Source organism: Aquarana catesbeiana, linkage group LG01, assembly GCF_042186555.1.
Source record: "Aquarana catesbeiana isolate 2022-GZ linkage group LG01, ASM4218655v1, whole genome shotgun sequence".
In the NCBI taxonomy this organism is placed as follows: domain Eukaryota; kingdom Metazoa; phylum Chordata; class Amphibia; order Anura; family Ranidae; genus Aquarana; species Aquarana catesbeiana.
The window spans coordinates 38,317,475-38,330,545 of NC_133324.1; the positions used below are offsets into that span (position 1 = coordinate 38,317,475).

Genomic DNA, 13,071 nt, shown 5'->3' on the forward strand with positions numbered 1-13,071 from the left:
ATTGCATGCGGAGGCGAGCCAGGGTCTCACCTGGAGTGGCGAGTTCTCTTGTTTGCATATAGCCTGGCAGGCCAGGAATAGGGGAAGAGCAAGCATCCCCCCGACCCATACCAGGCCACATACCCTTTAACATAGCGGGGTGCTTTGGGGTAGGGGGGCTCTGCCCCCCTACCCCAAAGCACCTTTTCCCCATATTGATGGGGACAAGGACCTCTTCCTGATAACCCTGGGTGGTGGTTGTGGGGGTCTATGGGCAGGGGGCTTATCAGAATCTGGAAGCCCCATTTCACATGGGTGCCCCTAGATCCCGGACACACCCTATGTGAATGAATATGGGGTACATTGTACCCTTACTCATTCACCAAAAAAAGTGTCAAAAATAAATAAAAACAGTACACAGGTTTTTGACAAGCCCTTTATTTAAAAAAAAAAGTAAAAATAAAAAAAACAATGTCCCCTAATGTTGAGTCATCATCAATCACAATGCCTGCCACAACGCCAGACCCAAAAAAAGAAAAAAAGCTCCACCCATGACTGCCGAATGCCTGCTTCGCTGTTCGACAGTTCTTAGCCCCACAGCCCAGGGTTGTCGGGAAGAGGCCCTTGTCCCCATCAACATTGGGACAAGGTGCTTTGGGGTAGAGGGGTAGAGGGGCAGAGCCCCAAATCACCCCCCCATGTTGAAGGCATGTGGCCTGGCATGGATTGGGGGGACCCCATGCTGTTTTTTCTTTTTCACTTTTTTTAAATTGTCGGCAATGGGTTTTTATTTTTATTTTTATTCAGCTGTCAACAGGGAAGCCCATTGACAGCCCTGCTCCTTAAAAACAAGCTATTCACTGTGCCCTGATTAGACAAAGCTTTGACCAAGTAGGGCTTAGAATGCACTTTGCAGTGTGCAGTGCATTGTGGAACGCTCGGCAGGTGAGCCTGGTGCCCTGCAAATTTGGGTGTTCACTGAACAGGCGATGTTTGTGCCAAACTTTTGCTTGGTCTGAACCGTTCGGCCAACTCTAGTTGCTAATATGAAACGTAAACTGTTACTTGATACTCAACCTAAAGTTGAGTATGGTTTGTCCCTTCATCACACATTTTTAGATGCAGCATTTTCAAATTAGAAGGTAATTAAAAAACATTGGGGTATTTTACATAATGACCCCATTTTTGGTCCTACACTATGAGAACAACCACAAGTGGTGTTCAGAAGAGCACCTAATTTACTAAATAAATTAGCCCCAAATGTGCTTGACCCTCCAAATGCAATCTCCTTTTTTATTGACCTGCAAGGCTTTTTACCATGCAATAAATATGTTTCCTGTAGGGAGAATGGTGTTTGGAAGGTAAAAATCTCTAACTTCTCCAGATCCAGAGATATGTGGAGATATTTGCCATATTGTTTTCCGGTGCTGGACTTCTAAGCTGTAAATGCTTTCAAAATGTTTCATTATCTTATTTAACCACGTGCATAAAGAGTGTCAGTTATCCTGACTGAACGTCATATGACGTCCAGCAGGATAAGCCGTGAGGTGAGCGGTGGTATGGTGTGTCAGTCTAATGCACTGCAACTCCGATCTAGGTAAAGAGCCTCTGATGGAGGCTCTTTACCACATGATCAGCTGTGTCAAATCACAGCTGATCATAGTGTAAACAGGAAAAGTCTTTTATCGCTTTTCCCCTATCGCATCTGACAGACACGAGTACAGGAAAGCCGATTGGCTGCTCTCTTGACAGGGTGGGTCTGTGCTGTTTGATTATCAATTCAGCCCCCTCGAGAATGCCCACCCAGAACCACCAGGGATGCCATCCAGGACCACCAGGGATGCCCACCAATGATGTCCACCCATGACCACCAGGTATTTTTGAACAAAGTGTTCTTCTGTCCAAGTTCTCCTTATGAAGGCCTCTTCTTACAGCAGTTGTCTCTGCTATTGCCCAGCACCAATCTATAAATGTCTTTCTGTTAAAAAAAAAAAAAACAGATTTCAGAATGTTCATCGATTGTTCTAGTAATCAATAGGGTCAAGTCAATGTTTGCTTTTGTCGGTAGCAATTACAAAAAATCAAAGAGGCAGGATGGACATATTTCCTCGAAGAAACAAAATTCTAACAGTAATTGTGGTTCTGTTCCTATAATCAGATGTTAAAAGCAACTGATATTTTGAAGTATGTGTAGCAATAACTCTCGGCGGAGCTGCTGGTTTAAGCGGGCCTGTCCTCTATGCTCTTCACCCTTCTTAAATTGTTCAATCCCCTTGACACAACTGTAGTGCAGTGTTGTAATAATATGAGTATCAACTTTAACCCACAATATATACTTATAATTATAGTTACCTCTACCTGGGTGCTGGTAGATCCACCTGCAGGAGAAATGACAACACTGCACACAAACTTCAGTAATAACCAAAAATAACTTCTCTCTTTGGGTAAATAATATATTTATATAAAGAATTATTACAATGACTATACTATCACACCAACGTAGTGTAACAGTATAAGAAATGGTTATGACAATCAGTAACAGACATAAATATATCTAATTATATATAATTGTACCCGGGAGCTCCCCCTGCTCTAGACCTTAAAGTCACTATCCTTTGTAACTAAATGCAGGGCCCTGCAATGAAAAGGTAGTCCTGATGTCTTCAGTCTTCGCTAGCTTTTTTAATTGTAATCCACAAGGGGTTCCTCCTGGGTGTTGCGCAGCGTAATGTATCACACTAAAACAATTGTAATCCAACTGATTGACTAAGTGTTCTTATATGAAGAAACAAGCATCTAGCATCCGTTCTTGAATACTGAAGTCTATTCAGGTGTAAAGTTCTCCAACTTCACTTGTTCCATGGGACTATCAGTCCCAGCAACACTCTGTAACAGTTCTAACTGTGTATGTAATAGTTAAACAAACTTCTAGGTGTTAACCCTCTCACCACACAGGATCCGGACAGATGAATGTCCCCGTTTTATCAGTTCTCAGTCCGTATGGAGGCACCACCACACCGTCACACTGTTCCATTACGAACGACCAGGAGTTCTCGGTCCCCACGGGTCTCCGGAACGATCACTTCTGCTGCTCCAGCACGCTGTGATGTGATGGCAGGATCCTTGCAGCTGCTCCGCTCCTTCGCAAAGTAGGCCGCAACCCTGTAGGACACACACACCCACAGGGTTCTGCTGGCAGGCTGCGCATCCCAGGAACAAGAGACCTAAAATGGCCGCTCCTTACCCTTTTATATCCTCCCACAATGCAGTTCAGTTCTCACCTTCTCCAGGAGCATTGTGGGTGGGTCAGAGCCAAAGTTCCGAAGTAAACAATGAATCGCTTCCATGTCATTTCACTTGATCATGAAACGTAAACGTATTGTACTTTCTCATTTGTCCACAAGATGGCACTAACACAACCTATGTACTGTATAATACACATAGAGCTAGAAACAAAGGTTGTCAGCGCTACATATGTGATCTGTGATCCCCTCTTGGGAGCGCAGATCACATATCTAGTATGTGATCCAGCACAGCAGAGCCGCCTTACCACAATACAAGTAAGTGATACGGTCAGCAAGTTGTTACATTTATATAATATTTATATTTATATTGTATTTATTATTTATTATAATTCCTTTCATTCACAGCTTTGATGGAAATTCAGTTGATGGCTCTGATGCAACACAAGACAATTTGTATTCGCAGAAGCTCTGACCCCGATGCTCATTGTGTTTGTATTTTTCTTCCTGCAGACAGTGAAAACTGCATGAAATGTCCTGATGATGAATGGCCAAATGAGAAGAAGGATCGGTGTGTTCCTAAATTGGTGGAATTTCTCTCCTACACTGATGATCCCATTGTTGCAGTATTTTCAGCTGTCTCCATCCTCTGTTGTCTTCTGACTGGTTTAATATTGTGGATGTTTATACATTACAGGGACACCCCCATTGTTAAAGCTCATAACCGGAACCTGAGCTATCTTCTCCTGGTCTCCATCATGCTGAGCTTCCTCTGTGTTTTCCTGTTCCTTGGCCATCCAGTAGATGTAACCTGCATGCTGCGTGTAACCTCTTTTGGTGTCATCTTCTCAGTTGCTGTCTCTACTCTCCTTGCCAAAAGTATCATGGTGTGTATTGCTTTTAAAGCCACCAAACCTGGGAGTCGCTGGAGGAAATGGATGGGAGCCACACTGCCCAATTTTATCATTTGTGTCTTCTCACTGGTTCAAGTAATAATCTGTGTCACTTGGTTGTCTATTTCTCCACCCTTCCATGATCAGGACACTCACTCTTATCAGGGAAAGATCATCATTCAGTGTAATGAGGGATCAGTTATTGGCTTCTACTCTGTCCTGGGATATATGGGGCTTCTGGCAGCTGTGAGTTTCATTATAGCTTTTTTAGCCAGGACATTACCGGACAGTTTTAATGAGGCCAAGTACATCACCTTTAGCATGCTGGTGTTCTGCAGTGTCTGGATTGCCATGATCCCGGCCTATCTGAGCACCAGAGGGAAATACATGGTGGCTGTGGAGGTTTTTGCAATAATAACATCAAGTACTGGACTTCTTGGCTGTATATTTTTCCCAAAATGTTACATAATTCTGTTCAGACCTGATCTCAATGCAAAAATAGCTATCCACTAATATGTATGGAACAACACTGGGTTACCAATAGTTATAGCAATGTCTCTATTATTGTTGTTTTTCCTATTTTGCTAGTGTATTGAGAATGAAATGTTAAATTTGGACATTTAATGACCACCTCTCCTTTGGAAGTTGAGTTAAATTCTTGCTCTGGACACCGTTGGTATCAGAGACTTTGGGTTTGTTGGAAACCTTGTCCCCTGCTGAGTGTAGTGGTTTCTCCTACCAGCTGATACATCACTACAGAACAATGTAGTAAGGAGGAACCACAGTGACCAGAAGGTGACAAAGTATCCAAAACATCCTAAACTATCAGAAATCAGAGCCACCCATCGCTCTTCAAAAGAGGGAAGATTTCACTCCCCATCTTCCAGAAAGATCTTTTTAAGCTGATTGTAATGTCATTATTATAGTGTCAGGGTCTTTTTAATTATATTTTATGTAGATGACTCTGTCTAAATTAATAAAATAAACACATTTTGTTAGTGTATCCTAAATTAGTTTTTAATATTATTTAAAGTTGATGAGAGCATGTTCTCAGTAAGTTCACATTTTTGGTGGTAAGTTGACTTTATTTTAAAGGGTATTTTCTTTATAGTACCTAGTAAAAAAAATGTCCTTGTATAAATTTCTTTGAAAACTGCTGTCACAAGGGACTACTTGGCTTCCCCATACAATGCTGCAGAGACAACACTCCTACTCCACATCTTGCCAGATCCTTATATGAAAACTTCCAAAGATAAAAACAGGTTCCAGGTGCTCATTGATCAATCAGAACTTTCATTCTGAAGAAGACATCAAATATTAAAATTATGTTAGCTTAAAGTGATTAATGAAGGTAAAAAAACCCTTCTGTGTTCAGCAGCCCCCAGCTCCCCCTAATACTTACCTGAGCTTCTACTCCATCCAGCGATGTGCACAAGAGAATTGGCACTCCGGGGACTCTCCTCATTGGCTGAGACAGCAGCAGGGGCCATTGGCTATCATTGCTGTCAATCACAGCCAGGAAACCAATGAGGGGAGAGAGGAGGCGGGGCATAGCCACGGTCCATGTCTAAATAGACATGCAGACCAACGGCTCAGGAGCGCACCTGTTTGGGTGCCCCTATTCCATTTAATAAGGTGCAACATATGAAAATCAAGTCTCCCACATTACAAAGTGCAATAAATCCCCTACTCAGTGTCATGGAAGAAGCTTGCCCCTTTGAGTTGTTCAAAAAATCTTTTCATGAACCCACCAATTTAGTAACCACTCACCTTAACCAATTTAGTAACCACTCACCTTATAAGTGTAGAACACCCACTAAGGAGCCGCAGGTGTAAAGGGATCCCCCCTGCACAGCCAGGCACGCTGCATCTTCACAGCGTCAATGAACAGTCCAGTGCCTTGTTTTATGTTTTTTGGAGGGGAAAAACTTGGATAGGGATTGGGGTATTTTGGGATGCCCACTTGACTTTTCAGCAAAAGGAATCTTCCGGGACACAACTATTTACAGTCAATATGTACACTTCTCTGCCTCCTGCACAAACTCGCTTGCAGATACAAAACTCATTCCAGCTCCTCCAGCACAACACACTGTTGGATGATCTGACAAAATAGCTCAATCAGATAGGTAGCAAAAGCTAACATATATATATATATATATATATATATATATATATATATATATATATAAATATATATCAACATAACATCCCTGGGATAATAAAGAACCTGACAATATGGTGAAGTGAAATCACTGTTAATACAGCATAGATAAGGAATATTCCCACAGTGTGCAGGATGGTTGAGCAAAAAATGGGGGCTCTGCGAGTGAAGCAAGGGGGGGGGGCAAGTTTTTCCTATGACCACCGTGGATAGCAACTCCAGGCACTAACGTGCCATATGTAGTGCAAGTATGTATCCCAAGTCCAAAGTTTTTCCACAGGAGGGTGAACCTGGGAAGTAGTGATGCAGTAAGGTCATATATAATTAACACTGTAACAGTGCTTAGGATTAGGGATGAGCTTCGAGTTCGAGTCAAACTCATGTTCGTCTCGAACATCGGCTGTTCGCCACTTCGCCGAACAACGAACAATTTGGGGTGTGAAACAATAAAAGTGTAATATCCCTTTAAATTTCGTACCTGGGGGGTGTCTATAGTATGCCTGTAAAGGGGCGCGTGTTTCCCGTGTTTAGAACAGTCTGACAGCAAAATGACATTTCAAAGGAAAAAAAGTCATTTAAAACTACTCGCAGCTATTAATGAATTGCCGGTCCAACAATACACACCCGGGGACCCTGCCCCCCTCTGACGCACGGGGACTTGATGGGGACTTCCCTGTGGCATTCCCTTGATGTCAGAGGGGCAGACAGGGAAGTCACCGTGCGTCAGAGGAGACGGGGTCATCGGGTGGCCCTGCCCTCTGTTATTAAAGAACTGCCAGAAGAGGAGAAGCGCCACACAGTGGGAGCCTCCCATCATGGTGGATTTTTAACATTTTTGACAGTTTTTTGTAAAATGGTAGGTACCCCCTTACCATTTCACACAGGGGGGAGGGCCGGGATCTGAGGGTCCCCTTGTAAAATAATGATAAGCCCCCCGCCCGCAGACCCCCACAACCAACGGCCAAGGGTTGTGGGGATGAGGCCCTTGTCCCCATCAACATGGGTACAAGGTGTTTCGGGGGGCTACCCCAAAAGCACCCTCCCTCTTTTCCTGCGGCCTGCCAGGTTGCATGCTCGGATAAGGGTCTGGTATGGATTTTTGGGGGGACCCCACGCCATTTTTTTAAAAATTTTGGCACGGGGTTCGCCTTAAAATCCATAGAAGACCTGAACGGTCTGGTATAAATTTTGAGGGGGACCCCACACCATTTGTTTTTAAATTTTGGGTGGGGTTGCCCTTGATATCCATACCAGACCTGAAGGGCCTGGTATGGAATTTAGGGGGACCCCCACATCATTTTTTTTTTAAATTTTGGTTCAGGGTTCCCCTGTGGGGAATTCCCATGCTGTTTTTATCAATTAACTTTTATGTGTATTGTCGGACCGACAATTCATTAATAGCCCCAATTAGTTTTAAATGATTTTTTTTCCTTTAAAATGTAATTTTGCTGTAATGCCCCGTACACATGGTCGGATTTTCCAATGGAAAATGTGTGATAGGACCTTGTTATCGGAAATTCCAACCGTGTGTAGGCTCCATCACACATTTTCCATCGGATTTTCCGACACACAAAGTTTGAGGAGGATATAAAATTTTCCGACAACAAAATCGGTTGTCGGAAATTCCAATCGTGTGTACACAAATCCGACAGACAAAGTGCCACTCATGCTCAGAATAAATAAAGAGATGAAAGCTATTGGCCACTGCCCCGTTTATAGTCCCGACGTACGTGTTTTACGTCACCGCGTTTAGAACGATCGGATTTTCCGACAACTTTGTGTGACCGTGTGTATGCAAGACAAGTTTGAGCCAACATCCGTCAGAAAAAATCCTAGGATTTTGTTGTCGGAATGTCCAAACAAAGTCCGATCGTGTGTACGGGGTATTAGACTGTTCTAAACATGGGAAACATGCGCCCCTTTACAGGCATACTATAGACACCTCCAAGGTACAAAATTTAAAGGAATATTACACTTTTATTGTTTCACTTTAAGCATTATTAAAATCACTGCTCCCGAAAAAACGGCCGTTTTTAAAACTTTTTTTTGCATTGATCCATGTCCCCTGGGGCAGGACCCAGGTCCCCAAAAACTTTTTATAATAATAACTTGCACATAAGCCTTTAAAATTAGCACTTTTGATTATTCATGTTCGTGTCCCATAGACTTTAATGATGTCCGCGTGTTCCAATGATTTTTTTGCCTGTTCACATTTTGTGGTGCGAATCGAACAGGGGGGTGTTCGGCTCATCCCTACTTAGGATATCAGTCCAGTGTATTGCATGGGATATTGTTCTCAGTGTGACTAGTGTTCACTGCAGTGCAAAAAGACACAGCATAAGAGTATAGTGCGTGGACCAACTGGTCCGCTCACCCAGCCTGGAAGCAGTGTGGACTTGCATGGATACTGGCTGTAGCTTTACCGCCAGCACATCCGTTGGATTTGGATCATAGATGTGGCCATGTTGCCGGTCAGGCACTAGGTCAGCGGCGGGTGCAGTTTGATATGGTCCGGTCCTGTAGCGGTCTCAGCGTCCTTTAGTTAAGATGAATGCTGTGGTACTGGCAGATTCCCGTGAACATGTATGGGCTAGCAAGCCGACATCGATGGTGATGTCAGTGCGTCATTCACATGGTGTTGTGACAACCGACTAGTTTTGCCCAATCAGCTTGAGCTTCTTCTGGGATGGGGGGGGGGGCTAGTGGTGGCTTTTATTTATACTCTCCAAAAAGCATGGAAGGAAGTGCAGTTATTTGCTGTCACCACTAGAGGCCACCTTAACCATCAACACCACATACAATTTATCTGCAGCTGGCTTTCATCAATCAAGTTTAACTCCATATTGGGGAAGCCTAGAGTAAAAATGAAAATGAATAAGGGGGAAAATAGGTAGCAGGAGAGAAGCAGGGAAGCATTTTTCTTAAAAGGCAAGCCAATACATTAAGTTTAAACCATATTAGGGAGGGAGAGGAGGTGGGGAGGCCTTATGGCAGAGAGAGTAACAAGAAGATGAGGAAAATAAATAAAGGAAAAAATAAAAACCCAAGTAGAAACAAAAGTGAAAGCAAAAAGAAGGCAAATGGGAAATGTGCCTCCTAGAGGGAGAGTATTCATAATTATATTCATCTATTAGATCGGGTTTTCAAATTTTCAGCCAAATGTGGTGTCTTAGCGATCAAGAAATGCCCCAAAGTTGCATTCTGTGTTTAAGCCAGCGGGAGCGAGTATATTGAGGCGATAGATCCACATCTTCTCCTTCTGTACGAAAGTTAAAGTTAAATGTGTTAAAGTCACCCCTCCGTGGTGGCAGGTTGATGGTATATATACACTTCACCCCCATTCCCTCTGATTTACCACCATGGAAATCAAATAAGTGTGCAGCTACTGGAGATAGGTCCTTTTTCTTCTCCTTTCTCTCCTCCTTGTTAGCGCCATTGATGTTCCTGATGTGCTCACGATACGTACCCTAAGTTGGCGCTTAGTTTTATTTATGTAATATCTATGACAAGGGCACTCCAACATGTAGACTACCCTTGAAGTGGCACAGTTAATGAAATTTCTCATCTGGTACTCTACAGTGTGGCCAGCGTCGGTGAACACAGCAGCCCTATCGACATGTCTACACATTTGACAGTGGCCACATGCATACATTCCCTTAAGGGGAGGGTAAATATGTTACCGGTTGTTTCTCGCTTGTACTCTTAGTGAACCAAGGCATCCTGGAGATTAGACTCGTGCACAACTAAAAAATTTGTTTAGTTTAGTTTTGTTTCTTTTCGGTGCCATTGATTCGTAATCATTCGTAATTTCAGAAAATGGGATTTTCGTGTTCGGACTAATTCATATTTTCGCAAGCAATATTTTTAGTTGAATCAGAATGATTTGTATTTCTGTAAGCCTTATTTTTAGTTGATCTAGAATTCATACTTTCGGTAGAGTACATTGTTTTTCATTGATTCTGGACACAACTCTTACTTTCGTAACTTTTTTTTTGTCTGTTTCGTAATTTTCCATGTCTCTCTTACAATGGCGCTGTCTAACATGCTTCAAATGGATTTGTACATTCGTAACTTTTTTTTTTGTTTGTTGATGCGTAATTTTACGTGTCTCTCAGGGCGCACGCTCTCGGCAAAGCTCTGTTTGCATTCCTATATATATATATGCACAAATATGAACAAACAAGGTCTATAAAGACATGAATGAGTGAGTTTGGGGTGAAGGAACTACACAGAGTCCTGACCCCAACCTGATAGAACACCTTTGGGATGAATTAGAGCGGAGACTGCAAGCCAGGCCTTCTCGTCCACATCAGTGCCTGACCTCACAAATGTGCTTCTGGAAGAATGGTCAAACATTCCCATAGACACACTCCTAAACCTTGTGGACAGCCTTCCCAGAAGAGTTGAAGCTGTTATAGCTGCAAAGGGTGAACCAACTCAATATTGAACCCTACGGCCTAAGACTGGGTGCCATTAAATTTCATGTGCGTGCAAAGGCAGGTGTCACAATACTTTTGGTAATATAGTGTATCTGCCTGTATTTCTCATCATTGAGGACATGACTGATCCTGACCTAATCTCCAATTCCATTTACTGAAATGCAGCCCCAAACTTGCAAGGAACCTCCATCATGCTTCATTGTTGCCTGCAGACATTCATTATTGTGCCGCTCTATAGCCCTTCCCAAACAAACTGCCTCCTGCTACAGCCAAATATTTCATATGACTCATCAATTCAGAGCACTGGCTGCCATTTTTCTGCACCTCAGTTCTTACATTTCCCTGCATATTTGATTTGCTTAGCCTTGTTTCCGTGTAGGAGGTATGGCTTTTTGACCATAATTCTTCCATGAAGATCACTTCTGGACAGACATCTACGGACAGTAGATGGTTGTACCTGGACCCCACTGGTTTCTGCCAGTTCTTTGCTGATGGTACTACTGGACATCTCCTGATGTCAAAGAGAAGCAAGCATGAAGTATATTTTCTCTTGCATGAAAGTATAAGTTCACCTTTGTTCACCTTTGTTCACCTTCTCCAGCTCCCCTTTGTACCAATAAAGCATTTTTGTACTTATCTTGCAAAAATAAAACAACTATCCATTTATTCTACACACACTTAGGTCTCTTTCACATGGGACAGATCCATGATGATCCGCCACGTGAACATCCGCTTGCTCAGTGGGGATCCCCGCTGAGCAGGAAGTTGACAGGTCTGTCTCTGTACACTGTGCAGCGACGGACCTGTCAGAGCGCCGCTCTCCCCTATGGGTGATCGGATGACGGATGGAAAAGTAGGTTTTTCCCCAGTCACACTTTTTCGGAGCGGGTTGGATGTCAGTGGACATGTCACCGCTGACATCCAATGCTCCATATACCTCTATGGACAGTCCATTCAGGTCCGCCAAAAAAACTGACAGGCGAACCTGAATGGATCGTCCGTGTGAAAGAGGCCTTACTGTCTTCATGGCTGTTTTATAACACTTTTCCATTACTTCTACCTTACTTCCTGGACTGACTAGAGGTCATGACACAGGGAGTTGACCAGCTGACCCCATTAGCACACACCCTGCATCATCTACCCTCCTACCTACCCTCCCACTTCCAGATGCATGTTTTTTAAATGAAATGTAATCAATCAGTGATCAACCTTCTCTACTAAATACACAGGCATCAATTTTTTTTCCTACCTTAACTTTCATCTTGCATAGATCGTTCATTTGGCATTTTGAAGCGTGCAGGAGATAAGAGATGAGATAACAGCCTATGTGGAGCAGAGCTGTAGTATTGATTGGATACAGAGTGAATGGATAGGTAGGTGGGTATTCCTAATCCATAGTTCTGGTAAATCTAAACAGGAGTTTAACCACTAAGCCACCGCCCACTGTCATATGACGGCGGGACAAGGCTTCTGTTGTTCTGGGAGGACGTCATATGACGTCCTCGCCCTCCCGAGCCACTAGGGGGCGCGCGCGCGCGCGTGCCCGCTGCGTCACTTGGGACCCGGTGCGCGTGCCCGGTGGCCGCGATGTCCGCCGGGCACCCGCGATTGCCGGGTAACAGAGCAGGAGCGTGGATCTGTGCATGTAAACACAGATCCACGTCCTGTCAGAGAGGAGAGGAGACCGATGGCGTGTCCCTTGTACATAGGGACAGCGATCGGTCACCTCCCCCAGTCAGTCCCCTCCCCCCACAGTTAGAATCACCTCCTTAGGTCATACATTAACCCCTCGAGCGCCCCCTAGTGTTAACCCCTTCCCTGCCAGTCACATTTACACAGTAATCAATGCAATTTTATAGCATTGATCGCTGTATAAATGTGAATGGTCCCAAAATGTGTCAAAAGTGTCCGATGTGTCCGCCGCAATATCGCAGTCACAATAAAAATTGCAGATCGCTGCCATTACAAGTAAAAAATAAATAAATAATAAAAATGCTATAAATCTATCCCCTATTTTGTAGACGCTATAACTTTTGCGCAAACCAATCAATATACGCTTATCGCAATTTTTTTTTACCAAAAATATGTAGAAGAATACATATCGGCCTAAACTGAGGAAAAAATTTGTTAAAAAAAAAAAAATTGGATATTTATTATAGCAAAAAGTAAAAAATATTGTGTTTTTTCAAAATTGTCCCTCTTCTTTTGTTTATAGCGCAATAAATAAAAACCACAGAGGTGATCAAATACCACGAAAAGAAAGCTCTATTTGTGGGGAAAAAATGATAAAAATTTAATTAGGGTGCAGTGTAACATGACCGCGCAATTGTCATTCAAAGTGCGACAGCGCTGAAAAC

The 13,071-nt window shown here is 43.2% G+C and overlaps 1 protein-coding gene across 1 annotated transcript in view; it reads left to right on the forward strand.

Annotated features, from left to right (window-relative positions):
- LOC141118317 (vomeronasal type-2 receptor 26-like) overlaps window positions 1-4,627 on the forward strand; it is a 153,674-nt gene extending 149,047 nt beyond the window's left edge. The window contains exon 7 of the mRNA XM_073612014.1: window positions 3,735-4,627. Within this exon, the coding sequence (XP_073468115.1) occupies window positions 3,735-4,627 (893 nt within the window). The remainder of the gene's footprint in view (window positions 1-3,734) is intronic.
- The last annotated feature ends 8,444 nt before the right edge of the window (window positions 4,628-13,071 follow it).